This window comes from Apus apus, chromosome 6 (assembly GCF_020740795.1).
Source record: "Apus apus isolate bApuApu2 chromosome 6, bApuApu2.pri.cur, whole genome shotgun sequence".
Classification (NCBI taxonomy): domain Eukaryota; kingdom Metazoa; phylum Chordata; class Aves; order Apodiformes; family Apodidae; genus Apus; species Apus apus.
In genome coordinates this window covers 8,704,231-8,728,383 of record NC_067287.1, presented here as the reverse complement: position 1 = coordinate 8,728,383, position 24,153 = coordinate 8,704,231, and the positions used below count along the sequence as shown (strand labels likewise).

Here is a 24,153-nt window from a genome sequence, read left to right as displayed (position 1 = left end):
TAAATATTTGTTACTGCACAGAAAATTAGAGCAAAACTGTCTTGCCCTTGAGCTGAGAGTTTGGATCTACTGCTCCCACCCCCTAGAGCTGTCTGAAGAGCTATGCTGGCTGTAGCACCCTGAAAAAAGTCTTTGAGGGACTGAACCTTTTGGTTTTTGTGTAAGTGATGTGCATAACAGACTCATCTATAAACAGTGTATGCTCAGGACCTCACATTGCTTGTTCTTTGCATTTACTGATAGCTTCTGAGTTATGAACCAGCATGGAACAGCATGGACAGTAACGTCACTCTCACATGCCTGGGTTGCTCCTACAGACTTACAGTAATAATATAATCTGCCCTTACCATAGTATGATCTCTGTAATTTTAAATGCTCATCTCATACCGAGATCAAGCATTCAATTATGGCCAGACTGACCAACCCCTAATAAAACCTAAATTGGAAAATTTTCAATCTAGTTACTCCAGAAGGAAAAGGTCAATGTTGGAGTTGAGATAATTTCTAAGATTACTGCTTGTACTTGGTGCCAGAGGAGGAATTTTCTCTTTTTCTTTGACAAAATGTAAGAAAGCAGCATCCTAACAGCAAGGACCAAAGTTAAAAAAAAATAAATTGAAAACACTGTGCTATAAAGTTGTATTTTAAGTTTTGTACTATTTCTACAGTTCCCATAGAACTCTGTACATTAGACAAATGCTGAAGCAGACCAGGATGCCTCTGAGCATCTTCTGTACGAGAAACCTACTCAATGTCAAATACCAAGCTTTGTTCAGCTACTATTGCTGCCCTGGCCTACTTGGTACATGCACCTTGGTCTCTCCACTGTGAACACTGTTCAAGTTGCTAGTTGGCTTGATGGGACAATATTCTAGTGGATTACACCTACCTGTACAGACTCCATGGCCACTTAGCGCTTCACACAGGCAAGGCAGTTTGTTTTAAAACTTCTCATTAAGAATGAGACAAATAGGAATGAAAAAATTATTACTAACTCTTATAATACCACTTCTGTTTGGGACAGTCAAGAGTCTGTGAAGCAAGTGTTTGCTTTCTTTCCACACAAAACTGCTCTCTTCTGTTTCTGTAAATGCACTAGCATCTGTTATAAACTGTGAAGTAAAAACTTGCAGTGTTCTGCACTACTACCTGTATGACCAAGTGAAACTTATTAGTCACTACTGATCAAGCCCTGTTCATATATATAGAATCATAGAATGCATTGGTTTGGAAGGGACCTCTAAAGGTCATCTAGCCCAACCCCCCTATAATAAGCAGGGACATCTCCAGCTAGAACAGATTGCTCGGAGCCCAATCAAGGCTGATCTTGAATGTGTCTAGGGATGAGGCTTCCACCACCTCTCCAGGCAACCCATTCTAGTGATCCATCACCCTCATATTGAAGAACTTTTTCGTAACGTCCAACCTAAATCTACCCTCTCTAGGTTGAAACCATCACACTTTGTCCTATTGTTACATGCCCTAGTGAACAGCTCTTCCCCAGCCTTCTTATAGGTCCCTTTCAGGTGTTGGAAAGTCACTCTAAGGTCCATCCCGCCCCTCAAATCTTCTCCTTCAGGCTGAACAACCCCCAGCCTGTATGCATATCTCTGGTTGCTCTGGCCCAGGTGCAGGACCCTGCACTTGGCCTTGTTGAACCTGATGAGGTTCACCTGGGCCCACTTCTCTAGCTTGTCCGGGTCCATCTGGATCCTGATGTTTATGAGCACTTGAACGCTACTAGTGTATTACTTCTTCACCACATCCTAGCCCCCAGCTAAAGTAATAAATACTTTAATGAGCACAGGTTTCTGTTTTTCTCATTAATGCTGTTTCTACCAGCTTAAATCAGTAATACTAGCTTGTTTCCACAAAAGTAAGAGTTTTTAAGTGTTGATCAACTGTCAGACCCTTCAGCCTTCTTTCCTCCCTGTCAGTCAAGTGCCCTGTTTTCTCCTAAAATTCAACAGCACACCTGACATTTTAATCCTCATTCTTAGGGCTGTCCTGGCCTCCAAGCTGCCAGTGACTACACACTCCACACAACAACACATCCACAAGCAGTCCCGTGCATTGCACTGCCTGGCTCAGGCTGAGTCAGCATGAAAGCCCAAGTCACTTTAACACTGTGCAGCAGGAGATTAATTTGCTCTGATCCCTCAGCACAAACACAGTGGGGGAGTCGTAACCCCGTATCAGGGACAGAAAAACCATGCAAGGGAATTTACAGGTTGGTAATGGTGGAATTTAATGTCTCTTTTTCAAGAAGGACTATGCTAAAATAGAGAGAAAGAGCCTACAAGAGCACTGAACATGCCTAAAGTGGTGTGGTCATTATCTGTTTTTTTTGCCTCCTCATCAAAGCTGTCTTGCTGGTAGAGGTTCAACAGGGAGTCATGACATCATCATCCATGAAGTATATGCAGTTTTTACAGGGTTGTTTTTTTATATACTAACAAGGACCATCTACTCCATTTTTATCCATATGCTATGTGTAAAGCCCTGGTTGATGAATGGAAAGAGTACACTGCTCTAAACTGGGCCACAATGTCCTATCCTGGCCCCTGAAACAACCAAACTAATTTTCAAGGACACACAAAGGAAAAAAAAAGAGTTTCAGCCCTGCTGCAAAGGGGAGTCACTGCCACTTCCACTGACAGAAACCTATGTTGTTGCTGGACACTACATGTCAAATGGGAGAATAAATGTTATCATACAGCAAACAGAATCTATCAACAGATGAACCAGAGAGTTCTGGGGGTTGTGCTGACAAGTTGGTTTTATCCCTTTAGCTTGTTCCTAGCTGAACTCTGTAGCCACTGGTACCATGACAGAGACTTTCACAAGCCTTCTGCAAAAATTGTACAAATGGTAAATTAAACTCGTGCTTACCATTGGCTAAAACAACCTCTGGCTTTGAACCTGAACCACAAAGGTATTAGAAACGTCAGCTCCTCAAATTCTTCTGTTTTGACACTTTGGCACCTCACCATACTGAATTTTCCCTTTAATTTTCCCTAAGTGGTAAAGAGGTAATAGATAATAGAATATAACTATTTTTCTCATATCTTTATGAGAAGACAAATGCAGGCAGACTTTCCACCCTATCTCATGGTTTATCTTTTTTTTAATATCAAACATGAAGTGCCAAAGCAATTATATGATCCATGGACATAGGTAAGCTTGCAGTATTTTAAAGCAGGATTTTGGAGTTATATGAAAACACATGTTGCCTAATCTTCTCCAACTCTGATTTAGGCATCATATTGGATTTTCACCTCTCTTCTCATTGACTGTGTATTTAGTTTTTACGGTTGGCTATTTCTAAAGAATTTTAGACTTCTGGAGGGTAATTTTCTTCTTCCTGCACTACATAAAGCTACACAAATTTCACACAAGAAGCACAGCAATCCTATTTTACGAGCCATTGGACTCGCAGTTAATATTAGCTAGCAGACGGAAGTGTGAATATTCAGATATGCTTTGTTACACATACACATGTTGAACAACATGACAGTCTAGATGAGAGGGGCGTATTTCTATTCCCATCACTCCCTGCAGGCTGCTGCACAGCAAGGTCCTGATGATTGCTCCTACCAAACAGGGATCTCTGGTTTGCACGTGTCGTTGTGGGACTGTCTGTAAACATATATATATTCCCCCAAATATCAATGTGAAAACATCATTTGCTTTCTAGCACAAAGATATGTCAAATTTCCAATGTATCTGCTTACATAAGAGTTATTGATAGGATACTGGATAGAAAACTGCACTGCCTGTATGCATGGTTTATATACTGATTCAAGTATTAGCTACATGCTAGTGTAGTGCTAATAGAACCAGAATCAGGGATAGGAAATATCTTTTATCTCCCCCTTTCAATTTATTCATTATAAAGCTGATGGGTCTTTTATTATTGCACATGAAAAACAGTAGTAGAGAAATAATGCTCCTATAAAACATGATTTTCTTATTATTTCTTCACACTTTGAGATGCAGCCAAGTAGCTCCTCTCACATAGGGCTAGCGATACCTAAGCCTTAATAGTTAATATTGTAAAGTTAATTTTGGTATCAGGACATGTTCATTGCATTTCACTAAGCAAAATGATGAAGCAACATCTATGCTCAACTTGGCTTTACTTTCATTTAATGTTCCTGCTCTCTAGAGCTCACAAAACTTTTATTGACTATATTCAACCTTGATACATAAAAATTTATTCTTTCCTGTTTCCAACAACTGCCTATGTTTTCTGGCTGCATTCTCCATTTCCCTTTTCTAAGATGGATAAAACTCCTTTTGTATTGAGTATCACTTTTGACACTAGAGAAGATGCATTCAGTGCTTATCTCCTCCAACTCAGTCTATATTTAAGTGAAGTAAACACCTAGAATCATAGAATCCTAGGGGTTGGAAGGGACCTCGAAAGATCATCTAGTCCAACCCCCCCTGCCAGAGCAGGGTCACCTAGAGTACATCACACAGGAATGCGTCCACCTAGAAATTAGTGATTGAAAATGGAAATTAGTTCAGGATAATACCTTCAGAGAAATGAATGATTTAATCTTTTCTTTGAAGAATAGTTAATATTTAATTATTTAGATGGAAAGGCAAAAAAACATTTACATCTTACACTGCTGGCTTGAGAAACCCAAGAGGAAATGCAATGTGTAGCAGCAGCCTAGAAGGAACACAGTTTTATCTAAGACTTTCAAGTAACTCTTTTATTAAAAAAAAATTATATTTCCCATGCTCACCATGATAAAAAGCAGTTCTTGTATCAAAAATAAAGCAGCAAAAAGCTTTTGCAAGTATGCTAGTAAGTGGCTTTCATATAATTTCATAACGAGATCTGACCGTTTAGCACATTTCATCTAACACCAAAACAACACCAGAATGCTCAGTCTTGCAAAATAATACACAATCTTACTTCATCTGTTGATCAAAAGTTGCTAGTAAAACAGCAGTTCTGTGTGCCTTTTTTTCTGCAAATATTTTCACTTTTTGGTTGAAATCCTTACTGACACCGTGTTTCTCAGCTGGAATTTAGAAATTTAATAAAAACATTTGGAAGAGGGGAAAAAAACAGACTTTAGTAGCTTCCTTAATCTCTCATTGCCTTCAGAAAGACAGAACATCAGCATTTGCTAGAATTATGGTCAAAACCCTTAAAGGACCGAACTAGGTGGTCAATGACCAACGTACATGTTCCCTTTCTTCAGAGAAATACCATCAGGAAGACAAAGAATCTCCAAATATGCTTTGATATAGATAAGTTCTGTAAGGAACTTCTCATACCTGAGGTTCATGCCACATTAAAATTTTCTTGTTTATTTCTGGTTTTCAGAATAAATTCAAGGAGACATTTTCCTCCTAGTTTTACTGCCATTTGCCTCATTAGCATAATGATTAAAAGGAAAGGTGAAATAAAGCCTTGACATTTCCATATGTGATTTTAATTTACTCATATAAAAATGCAGCAAGTCAAAAGAGCAAAAGACTTTGAAAATAAAACCAGCAGATTAAAATATATTTATTTAAGACTTACTTCATTAGCATTAATTAAGCTTCTACTTGGCTCATGAACCCTGAGAGATCTTTTCTTCTTCATTTGCAATTAGAAGTGTTTTTGCCAGGAGGGGGTGCCAAGTACCCACAGCATTAATTATGCAAAAAGAAAACACATGGCAAATATTTTACAGAAGTTAATAAATTTTTGTAGTAGTTCTACTTTGAACCCTGATAGAGCAAATAGTAAATGAAACTTCCAACAACTAATGGCTGTTAAAGCATCTGTTGACATAGGTATGTGTCCTGCTCATTTCTCATTCACTACAATTAGTTTAGTGCTTATCTGGGTACTTGGCAAATAACGTAACATCAAAGAACTTCTCTGCTGCAGTATTTCTGTTATCTAAAATAGTTTTTGAAAGCCATAGAAAAACTAAAATTTTGAACAGAAGGTAATTAAAAAGAAATGTCATGTTAATATAGTAATTCAACAGTCTGATAGCTATTTGCCTCTTGAGGGGCAATAGGTGTTGATGGGGGGAGGGAGGGCAAATGAACGTCCAAACAGGATAACTAAGATAAAGGTGATTGATCACAAAGCAAAGAGATAGAGAGTTCTTGAATTGGTACATATATTAATAATCATAGAATCACTTAGGTTGGAGAAGATCTTTAAGATTATCTGGTCCAACCATTAGCCCTACTCTATCAAGTCCAGCACTAAGCTGTATTCCCAAGCACCACATCTAGAGGACTTTTAAACACTCGACCACCTTCCTGGGCAGCATGTTCCAATACCTGACAACCCTTTCAGTGAAAAAGTTCTTTCTAATGTCTAGTCTAAACTTTCCCTGGTGCAGCTTCAGGCCATCCCCTCTTGTTTTATCACCAGTTATTTATGAGAAGAGACCAGCACCTGCCTCTTTACAATGACCTTTCAGGCACTTGTAGAGAGCAATGAGGTCTCCCCTTAGCCCCCTTTTCTTCAGACTAAACAGCCCCAGTTCCCTCAGCTGCTCCTCATAACACTTGTTCTCCAAGCTCTCACCAGCTTTGTTGCCCTTCTTTGGACACACTCCAGTACCTCAATGTCCTTCCTGTATTGAGGTGCCCCAAACTGGACACCTCAAGTATTCAAGGTGTGGCCTCACCAATCACCTCCCTGGTCCTGTTTGCCATAATAATTAATAATAATTAAAGAAGATTTTGCTCTTTTGTGTTTCTGGGTTTCCACTTGTATGCTTGTTTTTAGGTAGTTTTAATACAACGTGAGGTCCTTTTTCTCTGGATTTTTTTTTTCTTTCTGTAAAAGCTTCAGCTTCTGAGTCCTATTATCTGTGAGTGCCCCGTTCCATTTTTTGAAACAAGAGGTCAACTTCTTGTTTTCTAATGTTTAAAATATTTTTGAAAAATTGTGAGAGCATCTTGAATCCACAATTCAGCTACAGTCAACAAACAGTTCTTTGCTAATGCTATGTTTGGTTGATGGCATGAAATTTCGACCAAGCAAGCCATCAAGCTTCTACAAAGTTATATTTTTAGTATTCTGGATAGCTCTATTATTTTCTTGATTTCTGTTTTGTTAAAATATGCATTTATTTATGCACAGTCATTCATGCATAAGTCAATCAATCAATAGTTATGCTGATCCATCTAAATATATAACTCAAGCTCCTTTCAAAAACAATATATCAAAAAATGAGCTCAATGTAATATAATAACATCAAATACCTATTATAAATATGCAGTCGATGTGACTTACATGGATTTGTGTCCATGGAATAAAGTGAAAACAAAGTATTTATTACAAAATAAACAACCTTACCACCTAGGCAGAAGAAAATGTGTAAGACTTCTACAAAAAAGCCATGTCAAACTGAACAACTTCTAATCATACTTCAATAACCCATCCCATAACTAACCAGAAGAACTATATGTATTGCAAGAAGCACTGCAGAGGAATACTCCATCTTTCACAGAAAGGTCTGCATACACGAGAGACCAGAGGCCAGTTTTTATATTCAGGGTTCTACTGCAACACATCTCCATAGGCAGATCCAGACAGAAAGGGCTCTGTCAAATACAAGCCGGGTCCAGCACAGAAATATGAAAACCTTAATACTACCAACTACTGCAAAAGATAAGGCCAAATAACAGAGAATATTGAATAAAAACTGGGTATTTCAACACAAGAGGCCCTTTAAAACCCCTCAAAGCATATTCATCCTGAGTAAAGCCTTCCTACTAGGCATGGCAGATCTCTTTCTCAGACACATTCAATGAGGTCTCTAATCAAATAAACTGATGGCAGAAAAATGCTGATGAAAACAATTAAGTATCTAGTTTTGCTGTTCTTTTTTGTTTCATTTGTTGGGTTTTTTTCCTCATGGAAATACTTAATGCTGCAGTAATGGATTCTATATAAGTTTGAGAACGAGATATTAAACTGATCTCTTTTGAGAACTTAACCAAATACGAGCAAATATGAGAAATATTTAGCAAACACATAAACAGCTCCCTGACATACTAAGACACAGAGAAATGGTGTTTTAGGTCTGGCACAGATCTAACACAGTTAAAAGACAGCAATTTGAGGAGTGTGACCTTGAAAACAGTTCTTAAAAATAACAGCTATGTGACCTTAAAACACATTAATTCATTAGATAGAAATTTCTTCTCCCCAATGGCATTTTCCATTTCACCACCAAAATGTCATGACTCACACAGCAGATGTTGCTCTGTGCTTTTCTCCTAATCTTTACAAAATTCTCTACTCTAGGTAAATAGCAAGAAACTGAAATAACTTACAACCACTGTGGTAGCTTCAAAACAAAGGGTTTGTGGTCCAGCCATGTGGTATCTGATGTAAAGCTAACTCTGTTATTCTTCATTAGCCACATGTGGCCTGCTGTCCCATTAGACAGTCCTAGAAATTATTCCTCACAGTGGACAACTTAGACTGGTGCATGATTTTCACAAGGATATACAGTGTTACTGTACACTTGATTGCACTGTAGCCATATCCCCTCCTTTGTGCAATAAGCACTTCATGGCTTCAAACAAACTGTCCTGCTCAAACATCATTTTTTCCCCTCCTCTTTTTCTTCTTTTATTATTTATTTGAAACTCTTGACAATTCTCCCTCACCTGAAAAACTCCAATTAAGATTCCTGTGCAGGCTACTCTGTTACTTAGGTCTTCTGCAGAATTAAGGCTTGGAGACATCTTATGTTACATTATAGCCTATATTTTGAAATGAAACAATCCATATCCACCCTAATTCATCATCTGGATTCAATCCAGGACTTTCCAAGTAGTTACAGTATAAAGTTAGTATCTCTGGGTCAGTCAGACATACCCCTGCCTTCGCATTTCACATCTTGTGCTAATTTTGCTGACTAGTCATGGCTATAGTATTGCTATTCTCTTCTGCACCGCACCTGGGAGGCTGCCATTCTTCTTCATTTTAGAGATCTAGATATACTTTCTTTGTGTGATGGTCCCAGGGTATATGTCAGGGGCCTTTCTACATTATTTTTTTGTATATAAAGTTAGTATGTTCTCTGTTTGTTCTTCAGCTGTAATGAACGGCTCTTGTGGAGATTACTCAGGTTAATATACTAAGATTATTTTGCTTAAAATATGTATTTAAGTCCTTGGTTTACTTACTATGAACTATTTCCTTACTATATGGGAAAGACACTTCAGTACTGTTTAGGAAGGGCCTTTGGTAAACCAATCATAGTGTGTTTGGCAACATGGACCCATGAGACTGCATCTGTGTTTGAGCTCAGAAGGCACTACCAGCAGCTCCTGTTGAGGATCCCCAGATCCCTCCCTTCACAGCTTCCTCTACCCCATTTCACTGCTGATGGCTCCCTGTACTCTCTATTCCAAACTCACTGGTACAGTGTTTGTTCTAGTGACAAATTCTATAACTGAGAACCAGTATGGCAACATGCCCACAGTCACACATCTTTTCTCTGCCTAACCTATTCTGCTGGAATAATCTCTGCTGTCCTGTTTCTGCTGGAGGCAGATGTTCCTTTGGACAGCAGCAGCAACCATTATTCACAACAGTTTTATTCATTCATGCTCCTTCTACACTTTTGGCTTGCTGCTGAAGTGGAAGGGTTATGTGGCAAGGCACTTCGGCCACTTTGGAAACCTCCTTTTATCACATCCACAGCTTCAAGAGGACATTGTTCTCACAGGCAATTCTTACAGAATATTGTCACTGCAGGTGTACGTGTATGTGACAACACTTGGTATCACTCAGAGTGCATGGAAATTTCAAGTTGAATACAGAGTTAGTATTTCCTAGCTCTGCAGACCATATGGCACCATAAAGCCCACAGCAGAACGTATCTTTTTAAAGCATAACATTAAATTCACTACTTGACTGGGGACATTAACAAAGATTAGAAGTATCATCCTCACTGAAGTATTAATTCTGCCAATGTTCTCAAATTTGGATGATGAAGGTTGTACGTAAAATGACCACTATTTTTCTGCAGTTCTGAGACTTAATATGAGCCAACCTATGCCCGTATATGAAAGTTTCCATATATATTTCTAGAATGACAACCTCGGTATAAGAAATACTGATAAATAATATAATAATAATGATAAATATGGAATTATTCTGATTTATTATTTTCCTTAATTTTATGACTGGTAAGTGTTCTCTCATTCTCAGGATATATTTCAGAAAACCAAAAAATTAATTTCTCAGTAACCACTGCACGTAATTTTAGTTGTTCTTTAGATTACTAATCAGAGCTACAATACAAAAATAGCCTATGAACTGTGATTTAAGGTATTTTTTCATTCTGTTAAGTTTTGCAAATGCATCCGTCACCTTTCTGCTACAGCCTACACAGGCTGCTACCTTCCATAATACTGCCTTGTAAATAACCTATATATTTGTCACCATCAATCCTGTCACCATGCTTTCATTATTAATAAATTAATGTAGTTAATTATTAAAAAATACCAAGCATGTTCCAATTACTTTTTCCTTCCTGCCTCCATTTGCTTAAAGCAATACATTCTAACCAGAAACATTTTTTACATTCCCACCATCTTGATGAATGAGACAAGCAACAGGATATATTCTCTAGACATCCTACTTAGAGCCCCTCTGCACGAACAAGTCAGACCTGCAAAGAGGTCATGCCTGCAGGCATTAATGAGCTTATCAGAACTTTGTTGCAAAGGATTATCTGAATTTCTTATTCAGAGTTGAAGCTTTTCTAAGTCTCTTGCCTTCAACTACCAACACAGGTCAGTTTAAAATCGCTGCTGTTCTAAAACCATATTTTTTTTCTTCTCGTGTAGAGATTGGTCCTGATGATCATGGATGATTTATACTCATAAAACATGGTAAAACTTTTGATACAAAACAATACATGAAACATAGCATCTGAATTCAGTGTAGCACAACTGACCTTGGCAGTAACTTTCATACTGATATGAAAACACTACTTTTCATTGAAACCATCACATTCACTCATGGATGCCAAGCCTCTGCCTCCAGTTTTCATCGATATTGCACTAGAAAACTTCTCTTCACCATCAACTTTCCCTCTCTCATAGTAGTAGCCATAAAGACAGACATTCTGAAAATTACTTGAGTGCATATTTTGATGAAGATACAATTTCAACAACTGTACAGTTTCCTTACTGGGATTAGACTGGAAAAACATGTTTACATGTTTTTAATAAAAAGAAATAGATCCCCTAAAACTAGAGCTATAACACACCTATACCAGCATTCCACAGAAACATACAACAAACCTTATCTTAAGGCTTTTTTTTTTTTTTTTTACTTCAGACTGTCTGAAGTAAATACATTATTAAACCGAAGAATTTTTAATTACTCTACTTACCAGTTGCTGTCCTTGGACACCCCAGGCTGCATACTGTAAAACTGAATCCTCTACTTCTGGAGGGTTTAACTCCCAAACTTCCCTTGAAAAAACAAACATTTTATCTTGAACACACTGGCAACATCTTACATACAGAACCACTGACAATAACATCATGTTGAAAATACATTGTGACCTACCTTGTGTGTATGTTATAAATCACGTATGATGCTGTATAAGAATAATGAAAAACCTGTGACAAAACAAAGAAAGCATAAGAATTACAAAAAGAAATACTTAATTAAATACAAACTACTGTTATGATAGTCACAATCTTTCAGTTCCTGTATACACTGATATCTTTATTTCTGAAAGAAAGATTTTACTGAATTAATTAGAACCAGTAGACCTGAACCAGGGTTTGACTGCTATTATGAAGGACACACATACTCAGCGAGCTATATGAGCAGACACAACCTGTACAACAACTGCACAGAAAAGGTCCCAATCAGAAAAATCCGCATTCTTGTTTAATAAAAGGATTTTTAAAAGCAATACAAAACCAAACCAAAAGAGCCAAGATAACACATTTGGTAAAGAAATCATTTTCCCCTTTATTTCTTCAGCAGGTTATGGTCGAAATGATTGTAGAGGCACCACAGTTATTTTCCTTGAAATTCAGACAGATACTGGGTCACATGACATTTTTCTAACCACCTGCTACATACAGCCTCGAAGACCTTCTGGGCTATGGCTAGAGAACAGAAAAACTGAGTGCTTACTGGGGCTCTGGTTAGCGTGGCTTTCCTTACACGTTTCAGTCTGATTTTGACCAACTTCCTTTGAAGCTCACAGAAAGTTTGTAACAGATTTTTTGTATGCAGTATTTTGGGTAAAACAAAGAGCTATTTGTTAGTAAACCTGCTAATTCCTGAGGACATGATGAGCAGCTTCTGGTCTCAGAAACCTCAGGATTCTCTGGATGGGAGTGAAATGATAATCTAACATAGTGTCTAAGGCTGTTGTCCTTATTTGCTGAAAATTTTGTTGAAGTCGACTGAAATAAAATTGACATTGAAGTGCAAGGTATCAAGGCCTTAAGTATGCAGATGCAGAAGATCCATGGTGGGGAACAGGATGGTATGGAGTCGAATGTGAGGTACCAACACGCTGAAGGGCTAAAATCAAAGCAAACTACGGCATGTTTTCTCTAAGGTCAAACATTAGTCTATATACATATAGTGAAAAATAGACATTTAACTGTCAGGCAAAAGTGATTGGTTTTAACCTAGTTGATTTCTTTACTGCTATGTCTTGCATTATGAAAATAGAATAGTCCCACAACATAGTTTTATTATGAATTGAAATTACTTCATGGTCTTGGAACATAAAATATACTTGTGACCGTACCAAGAGAAAGTGTCTTGTTAATGTAAGCTACTGTCTGAGAGAAACACAGGGTGACATCCACTAGACTTTGTGTAGCTTCATGTCTACAGACATACAGTACCTCTACTTGGCACATGAAAGACCTATTTCTGGACAGTTTTAGGCTAGTTCCAGTTAGATGGAAGCAGATACAGCTGTAAATCCAAAACTTTGCTATAGATACGTTTGTTAGGAACTCTTTAGTTTATATTTGCACCAGGAATCTTTCAGTATCTCCTGCAAAGGGAAGAGACAAAAGAGGATCACACATCAACAGAGCCATCGGAATTTGCCACTACTGCACCCGGGAGGGGTTTCCGAGGTTGTTATTTTGCCCAGAGGTCACTCAGCAACAGAACCATCCAAAACATTCTTCCACTGACTCTGTCTCCATTATTAGCTCCCTTTCAACACACAGCAAGAATTTAGCTGTCCTAAATCCTTGTTGGCTGATGCTGCAAGAAGCCCACAAAGGTCTGGAAGATTAGTAACAGTACTTTGTGGGACAGTTGAATTTCCCTTATATAAAATTTCCCTTTTAGAGAAGAATCAATTCTATTTTCCAAGTCCACGATGATGATCACCGAAAGTATTGCTTCAGTGAGAAGAATCACCCATATATTAACAAGTATGCTCTTGAAACTGCTAGGTTTTTTTTATATTACAGCTTATGATAAAGTGTTTGGTCATGCAAGGTACCAGCCTCTTTTGAGAAGTGCCAAGTGTGACGGAAAAAGAGACAGATTATATTATGATTGCTGTAGGAGGTACAAAGACACCAAGAAGAATATGTTAAGTAATTTGATTAATTTTCTCTAAATAGCTGTCACAAACATATCTACTACCTGTTTCTATACTATATACACATATGCATCCAATTATATACATAGCAGAAGTAGTCTACTATAATGTTTAAAGTTCAGTGGAGTTCTTGGAAAAATTAACTTGGTACTGACATGATTGAGGGCCTACTAAGATGGAGTTACTCAAGTACAGGGGGTAAGATGCTGAGACAAACCACTGGCTTCAAAGCTTCTGCTTTCTTTTCTAAATCTTACATTGCTAGAGGTAAGAGACAGCAGATTGAAGGCCAAAAAGTGTTTAAATCATGGTAGTTTCAGGGGCTACCCAGACGGGTACTTCTGGCAGCTGTTGAAGAGGACAGTCTCATACAGCCAGTTACAGCAGGGTGGAACATGTCTCTTGCCCTTCCAGGCAAAGGGAAAAATATGTCACAGATAATGTGAGGAGGGCTGGTAAGTATTTAGAATAGAAATATTTAGAAAGTAAATGATTAGACACGATACATTTCAACAAGAATGCTAAACTAATACGTCATTTTGACAGCTTTAATAGAAAACATGCTATAAGAACAAGAATACCTCATATTTCATGTGGAAAATATACTCTTACCTTGTGGAAATATTTATATCTAAATGTTCACAGAGAAATATTAGTATCTTTGTGCTAAAATTAATAATACCTTTGACAGGGCTCCACAACCAGAGGAGCCTGACTTTGTAGTGAAGTCACTAAGAGACAGGATGCTGACATTTTTCTCTACTCATGTTAATTTTATTTCTTAATAGGAACACCATGAATAAATTACAAGTAGGAAGTTTCCTAATTCCTTCTGCTTGCAATAGCCACATCCTGAAACACCATCATTATTGAAATTAAAACCAATAAAAAAGGACGACACAGAAAGAGCTCTTTCAAGTCCAACTTGTATAGGAAGTGTAACATTTCCAGGAAGCTCTCAAAATTTTGTATAAAGCTTATCTGTGGAGATACTTTTTTAGGATCTCTGCTATTTTGGTAAACATTTAGCTTGCACAGAGCCATGTCAGTGGCTCGGACCACACGTCTCCTCATCCCTGATGTACCACATCTGGCATTACACAAGAGGAGTCCAGCTGAGAGCACCAAGCCTGACACGGACCATAGGGAGTATCAGGGACTCTCAAAACACCAGGATCAAACTGTCCACAACGCCACCAGTCATGTTCCCTCTGAAAGAGGCATATGTAGGCTCGTGGGATTCTGCCCTGCAGCTCTTGTTTTGTGGATATGCATGAATCAGAAAAAAATCTGGCAACTTGTGATGGAATTGACAAAGATAAAGACTGAGAGCTCACACAGATAAAGCTTGGGCTTCAGTGTGCCCTCGTTACCATGTATTTTCAGTGAAGGCTAATTGTTGTCTTCATAATTCAAATCCAAAGTGCCATCACATCTATTCCATGATGTGTTCAAACATATTTTGTGCTGCATGCCTTCTTGTGGGGTAATATAAAAATACCGGACTAAGGTTAATATTTAAACATGGTCAGCAAATTAGCTCATCTGGCAAAAAAAAATTAATAAATTAAATAGAATCATAGAATGGTTAAGGTTGGAAAGGACCTCAAAAATCATCAGGTTCCAACCTCCCTGCTATGAGCAGTGATACCTCCCACTAGACCAGGCTGCACAAAGCCTCATCCAACTTGGCCTTAAAACACCTCCAGGGAGGGGGCTTCCACAGCTTCTCTGGGCATCCTATTTCAGTGCCTTACTACCCTCACCGTGAAGAATTTCCTCCTGATGTCTAACCTATGTACTTTAACCTAAATTCACTAGTGCAAAATTGAGGAAAAGAGAAAAAGGTAGTAGTGAAAAAAGACTCTTCTTCTGGGCACAAAGAGGAGAATCAATTAATGTATACAGACAGAGGGAAGGTCTCTAAAAAGTAAAGCAATGTAGGATGGCAATGTCTTTTAAAATATTAAATGGGTTACAGTAATTTCTGCACTGTTGAAAAAGGAGGGAAATGGCCTTGTATAATTTAATAACCTAACTATCCACGTTAAGATGGGACCCTGTGGGGAGCTTTCCCTCCAGGAGCAGCATGCATGCTTGCCAGGGATCAGGCAAGGAAATAACTTGCCTGTTTCTGTTGTGGTAAGTTGAAAAATGTTCCTCACAATGTTCAAGAACTATGAAAATGTCTTTTTAGATCAGAAAGATTGCAAACCACTCCCTCAATATATTTTTTTCTTTTGCCAAAGAATGTAGTAGATGACTACTTTGCATATTATCTATTTCTTCTGAATCCAGTCTTCTATCAGTTTATAAACTGAAGACAGCTTTTTATGTGAGGCTGGCCAACACTGAAAAATTTAGCTGCATTTTTGTATGGAAAAAAAACAATATTACAGAACTATATTACAAAGGACCTAAGAGAAAAAGGTGGAAAAAGTATTTCAAGACAAATTGCTGCAGTCAAAGTTATTGAAATAACAATCTATTATTCAGCTAACAGCCAACAACAAAAAACCCACACTTTTCAATCACAATCTGAACTTTTCTATGACATATTGTTGTGGCTTTTATATGTCCTTTATTTTTTGGCTTTCAAATAATGTCTTTGTCTTTGTAAGGTTTCTAAAAATGAAATACTGACATAGAACTCAATGCATAGACCAGCAAGATGCAAGAAAACCATGTGCAATACATAGCCAAATTAGCCCCACTAGTTCTGTAATATACTCCAGGGAATAACTCAGTTCTTTGTCCTTAGTTAATTTGGAAAACATCCCTCAGCAGAATAGAGTTTGTGCTAAAAAGCTGCCAAGAAAACCTTACCAGCAGTGCTCCTACAGGATGATGAGGGCCCTCAGCTTCAGAAAATGGAGGAGAGCTGATGACATTGGGACTTTGCAGCACTATAATCACAAAATGCTCAGCATGTCATACACCTTGACTCATCCTTTATCCATCTCCTGTATAACCCTTTATATTCTTTCACATTATTTATTTAGAGCAATTCTGATGCTTCCTTGATAGCACAACTGTTTGGAAGATAGTGAACAGAATGCCCTGTATTTCCATCTTTACCCAGGCAGACACCCATACTCTAAACTTGTCTCTGTGGCTCTCAGTGCTGCTGGACTCCAAATTCTCCTTTCAGATTCAAATAAGAATTCTCACGGGGCTAACAGCACTCATTCTGAGCAAGAATAATATAAAGTGACTGTAGATGAGATATCTGGCAACCTATGACACATTGAAAATTTTAGCATCTGCAGTAATACTTTCCATTATCCCAAAATTTACCAGGCAAGTAAGGTATGTATCTCCCACACAATATTCCTATGGTAGATATCTATTGTTTTTATTGTTCCTAGGAAATAACAAAGAGACTGTTTAAAAGCCATCCCCTTCCCATTAATTAAAAAATAAAATAAAATAATGCAGCAGAGTATCATTAAATAACTGAAACTGCAGAATATGCCATCATTAATTCATAGTTTGGAGCCAGAAAGGACTGCAATGCTCACCGTGCCTGACCTCCAACACATGAAACAATGCTTATGGGATCTCATTTTAAATACTGTGATACACAGATGTTCCCAGAGTGTTCTTCAAAGGGTTTCAGAGTAAACCCTGAGAAACAACCAACCAAAGAGTCTAAAATAACGAGATGATGAATTTCCATACATCTTTGAATCTTATTAGTTCTACCCAATTCTGGAAACAAAAAACTAGAGATGAATTTTGCCAATTCAATGTCTGTATCTCCGTATTTTTTTAGCATAATTTTAGGCCTTTATAGGTGGAATATCTTGCTTCTGAAAGCTCTGTATCTAACTGCAAAGTGTTAATCGAAAATAGCTTGTTGCATTTCAGCACCAGAGTTAAATGATAAAGTTATAACTTTGCACAGCATTGTATTCATTTGTTTCAATCACCATCAATTACCTGTCATGACTGATAAGAAGGGCTGCATATCATTGGTAATAATTTATGGCTAGCATTAATACTTCGGGTATGAAATATTGCCAGCCATAACAACTACATGCTGCCAAACCAAAATAAATATGAAGGCAAAACATTTCTAGACACATAATTTATCTGTAAGAAAAAAGGCTGTCAAGGAAGCCTAAACAAAAAAAGCACCTATAGAAAATCTGCTAAAGCTTCAACTGCTCCACATATAATTTTTCAATAAGATTAATTGTCTCAAGAAAAAGACATCCCCTGCAGAATACTAATTAATTCACAATCAATTAAACTCAGTTCATCTAAGCAGCAATAATGTGATACAAACCACCAGTTTCTGTAGAAACTTTTCTTCTACATCAAGAGCTGAAATAGACCACCCTAGATTTGGATATGCAACTCAATCATTTTTGAAAATATAATAACTTCAGATGAGTAAATTATTCAAAAAAGAATGTTCTGCATTGCTACTTCTGAAAGCCTCATCCATCACTGTCATTTGAAATTCTATTAGTTACACTATCACATAAAATATATTTCTTGAGTCTTGCATGAGATGACTTATGACAAAAATTTGTATGAAATTTTTTTTGGCTTATTCACCTCCAGCATCAAACACCAGGTATGACTTCACTGACATCATTGTTACGTGCCAGTGAAGCTGGTAAGTCTCAAGCCTCAAGCATAACATGCACACTTTTTGTAATGATACATGTAGACATGCACAGCATTCTCAAGTGTATGCTCACATTTGTATTCAGTATGATTAAAATTTTGAGTTGATTAATAGTTCAGGATTACAGAAATTTGTCTTGTCCTGAAACAATTTCCAGGCAGCTTCAGGTGTGTATTTTGATCTGGACTAGTGTAAGGGAAAATGGGAGATGGCCTTATTGGGAAGCTCGGATTCAGTATCTCCACACACACTGAAAGCTCTTAATTACAACCAAAATGTTTTAAATCAGTGTCTCTTGAAGGCCAAGCTGCATCAAGTCTCCTTAGAGTGCTTTGTGATGGTTTAATTTTGTTTGTTCTCTGGGATGCTGTGGAAGAAAGAATCAAGCCAAAATCAGGTTCCTTCTCAGCTTTTTCAAGGTAATATGTTCCTTGCATATTGTGTTTATTCAACAGATTGCTAAAGAGAAAACTGGCAAATGCAGAAAAAAATACCACCTTGTTTTGAAGCGACACACTTCAACATGTGGTGATATTTACAAAAATTGAATAAGCTGATTCAATCAAAACATTATGTGCAAAGAAATGGGTAAAAAAAGTTCTTGAGAAAATATTTTCTAAAATCATATTCAATATAAAATAAAATGTCCAGGTTCTGAACTGAAGATGCCCTGAAATGATGAGGCTCCAAAAGAAAATCAAGACATCAATGGGCCAATTTTGAAGTAAAGACTACATCTCAATATCTTTTTTTCTTCTCCAGACAATCTGACTCACTCTGGCAGCAGTAAGAAAGCAGATACCAGATGCTCCTCTGCTCTTTGCTTACAAATAACATGAGGAGATGAAAAGACCCTATGGAGCTGGAGAAAGGACAGGCAATGAGATAAACAGCCTCTGAGTCTGAAGTAATGCAAAGGAAAAAATGAAAACTGGGCTTAGGGGAAGCAGATGGGTAGACTAGTAACTATGGAAGATGGAAGGAAGACAAGAAGATAGGACTAAAAATATCAGAATAGGAAAAAAGAGAAATAATTACAATACAGAACAAATTTAGAACAAAAGAGAACTAAGTCCCTTAAAGGGATGAAAAGAAAGAGAACAAGATCCAAGGAGAACAGGCAGCAGGGACAGAAAGCAGTAAGCAGATCTGCAGAGTGTATGCATGGTGGTTGGAAAACACAAACTCTTGGAACTGATGAAGGAAATTTATGCAGAGCAGAGTGGCCTTTAGAGCCTTCCTCTTTCAGAGGACAAAAGATGTGAGTGGAAAAGGCAAACAGTTTTCTCAGGAATCTGACAGTTCAGTACTTGAATACATGAACTTCCTGCTTTTCATTACTTGCTTTGCATCATCACTCATTGCTTACCATGGATATGCCAACACACAAAAGCAGGAATGTTCTGGGTGTTCCACTTCTCTTCTCTGGGAGCCTCCAAGACTGATACCAAGACAAATTTAATTGTATCTCTGGGTGCTGAACTCTCCAGGGAATTCTTTCTAGGCTACTTTTTTTTTTTTTTTTTTTTTTCCCCCAATAGTATTCAATTCCTTATTTACTTTTTTACAGAATTTTTGTGAAAAAATTACTGTTCTTGTACTTTAATTAAACCTTTGTGACACAGGCAGCCAACATGGCCAGGACTCCACCCCTCCAAACCAATCTCTAGAAATCCTGTTTAAACTCTTCAAATTATTTAAATACTGCAATTAAGATTTTCTCCTTACATCAGTTCTGCACTGGAGTGTGAACTCCGGTATCTTCATAAACTGCACCTATGATAAGGCAGCATGAAAAGAAAACCTTGTCCATAGGAGTATGTTCCACAAGTATCACTATGGGTGAATGTCACCTTTAGTTTTAAACTTCCTTTTGGTCATGCCCTATTCATCTCCCTTATCTCCGGTTTCCTTGGTGCTGCTGGTCCTGCCTGCTGGCTTATATTTTTCCCCTTCTGTTCCACTACCTTGCTACAAAATTCAGCCAAACACCACTTCTATGTGCAGCCTCCAACAACTGAGCTCACAGCTAGTTACCCACTCCAGCACATCCCATATGCAAGCCATGCTGCTGCTTTTGGCTGACCAGGCCTCCCTTCACTCGTTGTCTCTTACTGTACCATATTTCCATATTAGTGTCTGTTGTGGCTGTTTTATGATATTATAGATCCTTTGATGGGGGCAACATGGAGTAGACTCTTGTAGATAGTAAAAGACCTCTTCATGATGAAGCTATTAAAAGGTCATGATAAGAGAGCTATTCATTTAGTACAGGGGACTACTTCATGGTGAACTCAAAGAAGCTATAAGAAAGTGATTAATACCTCACACCAAACTCAGCTCTCCAGGAAACACTTAATCTGGTGCTATATTTGCAGACAATAAATAGAATGTAAAAGGTTAAATACGTGCAGGTGGTTGACTGCCTTCACTGAAACGTGAATTTAATGCCTAAGACCCCAGGCTAACAACCTTTTATGCTTAAATACCCCAAAAGACTTGTCCTTACTTAAAAAGAACGTAAGAATTGGATAATAAAGGGGCACATCTTCCTATTTCTCTATAAAGTGGACCCAAAAATTTGATCTGTTAGGTCTGTCACAGTATCAGTGTTCCTCAGAGCACGAGACCGAAGTTTGATTTAAAGCATGATGTACAACAAAGATTGCTTTGCAAGTATGTGCTTAAAACGTTTATGTTGGAAAGTTACATAAAGGTGTAGTCTTTGCCACCAACTTCAAGGTATTTCAACTGTCTATGCATGTATTTTAAAAGATCTTTCATTCTACCTGTACCAAAGTAACTGCTGATTTTCGTTTTGCAGGAATTCACTTATTCAACACACCTTCTTTCAACACTGTTGAGAGATGCAAATGCCTGCAAATTTATCTGCTTTACTGTCTGACCTGTTGGCCTAGTCAGAGAAGAGAAAGTCAGCCAATTTTTCTTTGATGAAGGAGCCAGGAATGCAGCCAATGCCTCTTCTGAGAAAGATGGGATGGGTTCCTCATGCATGATGTAGATGAGAGCCACCCCTGTGATAAAATGAGCTACAGAGAATTGTGAGACAGGACCGTTAAAACGTTTGAAAGACATACAGACCTTTTTTTTTTTCCTTCAGGCATTTTCTTGGGGACAATGTTTTCAATTACACAATTATGTTTTACTTCTTATAAGCTAAAGCAGTGCCAACCATCCCCATTTATATCCACTTGCATGGTGGATTCAATTATGTTGTTGCAGTGGTGCTTCTAGCAAAAGGAAGTTCTGCCTTAGCATTTTTAAAGCAAAGATCTTGGTCAGGCTTTCCTTCAGACTATGTAATTCTGTATTACTAGAAAGACACAGGCTTTCCATGAAGGTTACCTGTCTCTGCTTCAATGAAGAAGAAGCAAATTTCAGATTCCAATGACAAAGTGTTGTAAGGAGCTAACTTAATACTTTATTGCTTTATTTCTCTAGGATTTTTGTTCATTGGGGAAGTGACTGGCAGAGCTGTGGTGGTTTTGGGTTTCATTTAAAAATCTGTTTTCATCCCTTTCCTTTGTAGAATGTTCTTACCTCATCTTTCGTTCTATTTAAAAATTAATTAACTAGCTTTTTTCTGTTCCTGATATTACATATTTCCCAGACAACTATTCCTGCTCTGACTGTACAGTCAGAGAACACATCAGGCCAGCTGTTAAACTGCATCGATCTTAGTTCTTGTTAAGGAATGGCAAAACAGCTTTTTTTGTTATTTTTTTAGTACTCTCACATGAGATAACCATTGATGGTGTACATAACAGTGGCTACTGAGAAGTCTGTTTTGCCCCAGAATCTCTGAAGTAAAATTTCTTTATTCTGCCACACATCTTCCTTTGATTATCTCCATGTAACACAGCTTTGGTTCCTCTCACGTTAACATGTCTGATACAATGCAGTCCAGTTTGCTTCCTCTTTGACACTGAGCTTTTGCCCAGACATTTAAAAGGACACTGGCAACTATGCCATTCATCATCTCATCCACTACCCTGTCAAAGCAAAGAAAGGCACCTACAAGGCTGAATTCAGCAGAATGGAAAAACTGTCTATATTTTGTTAATCTATGTTGGCTAGTACAGAACCTACCAGAAGTACAGCTCACAGACATTTCTGCATAACTGACAGTACAGATGGCATTGCTTATATTAATATGGCTCCCCTGAGAATTAATTTTGCTTGTAATAGTAGACCTTTCCTCCCTGTCTTTCCACATTTCACAATTTTGTTGATCGTATTTATAGATTTTCCCACCTGTCAACTCACACGTTTCCCTATTTCCACCCAGACACAACAGTTCCAAGTATTTCATTAAAGCCCTGTTCTGATAATTGCAGAAAACAAGATTTACAAGGTAGTGTATCATGCTTACGAACTGACTGCATTTCATGGTGGTTGCTAGGCAAGTCAACAGTGAACAGCTGCTGGTTTCAAGCTGTTGCAGGACACTTCTACAATGAGATGCAATCTCAGGATGCTATTTCACGTACAAAGTCACATCAGTGATTACACTTGGAAAATATTTTTCCAGTAATCTCAGAGTAAAAGCTGTAATAGGTGTGCTAAAAATCTTTCACATCAGTCATCAGCTAAGCCAGTATCAATAACGGTATGTATTTTCTCATACATACATCAAAAGTTTCCATGATCCAGCTTCACCACATCAAGTCAAGGACTCAGCTGGAGTTGCTCTTTTAGCACTGCTGCATGGGCTACAATTCTGAAATCCTTTTCACAGGTCATTAGCACTTTTTTCTGAGCCTCTGTTCTGATCCCAGAAAGGTCTGTGAGAAAAGTAGTGATTTCAGCCAAACAATAACATTTGTTTGACAGAGAAACTGGATCTTTCTATGATTTATTACATGGCTCACTTTTTTTTTTTTTTCTTCTTGGTCAGTTTTTCTGGTGAACACACTTATTTTCCAATTTATTTATCACTGTATATACTGCTGAACATGATCCTGAATGTGATCTTCAGAGGAACTTAGCTTCTTTTGTGAGTCTCTGCCCTGGTGACCAAGACTATTTTATTTTAAAAGCTCTGCCTATGAACTTCATGTAGGAACTGTGACTTTTGGATGAAACATAGTTTAACAGAAATGTTAAACTGTACATAAACCCTCTGACAACTCTGTATTAATTAGAAAAGGAATCAATACAGTTCAAGAAACAGGTAGAGGTTCCGGGGGGGTTTGCTATGTCAAAAACTAACAAGACCAACAGCCACTTTGCGTGGACTTCACTCAAATATATTTGTGAAACCAAACATAAATGTTTCAGATTGCACTTTTGAAGCAAATAATCCGGATACAGATTTTGGCACATCACCTGACAAAGAAAAGTTGAAATGAAAAGATTCTTGGAAAAAAAAAAAATCTTGTGTTAGGGAAACCTCTCCTCACTTTAGGCCCTTCAAAGCTAGGCATTGATAAGAAGAGCTGACAGTCTGATCTTGTTAACCACTCCTACCTGTGGTATGAATGTATCTGAAAAGAGATGGTTACAGGAAACTTACTTCTCTGATGAAAATCTTCTTATTGATATCTGTAAACTTTGGTAAGCTCATTAATGTGTGATTTGTATCTAGAACAAGTAAGAAGTAAATGTAAATAGGCACAACTATTAAGCTGACATATATACTCACAGTAATTCACATATCCATATATACATATATGTATATATAAGAAGTGACAACTGGAAATTTTAACTTACTTGCACAATGAAACACTAAAGAGTTACTTGTTCAAGGAGATGAACTAAATATTCAGCAACCCATTGGGATAGGTTATAACTTGAACAGATTACTCTATGTCGGAGATCTCTTGCAGGAACAATAACACCAGAGTTCTCTCATGGCCATTTTGGACATGATTTTCAATTCTT

The 24,153-nt window shown here is 37.7% G+C and overlaps 1 protein-coding gene across 4 annotated transcripts in view; it reads right to left on the bottom strand.

Annotated features, from left to right (window-relative positions):
• Positions 1-24,153, bottom strand: part of DPP10 (dipeptidyl peptidase like 10) — a 458,987-nt gene that overhangs the window by 53,889 nt on the left and 380,945 nt on the right. For all 4 annotated transcript variants that reach the window (XM_051623886.1, XM_051623884.1, XM_051623883.1 and 1 more), the window contains exons 6-7: positions 11,582-11,634; positions 11,403-11,484 (exon numbers count right to left, since the gene is read on the bottom strand). In XM_051623886.1, coding sequence (XP_051479846.1) covers positions 11,403-11,484; positions 11,582-11,634 — 135 coding nt within the window. The remainder of the gene's footprint in view (positions 1-11,402; positions 11,485-11,581; positions 11,635-24,153) is intronic.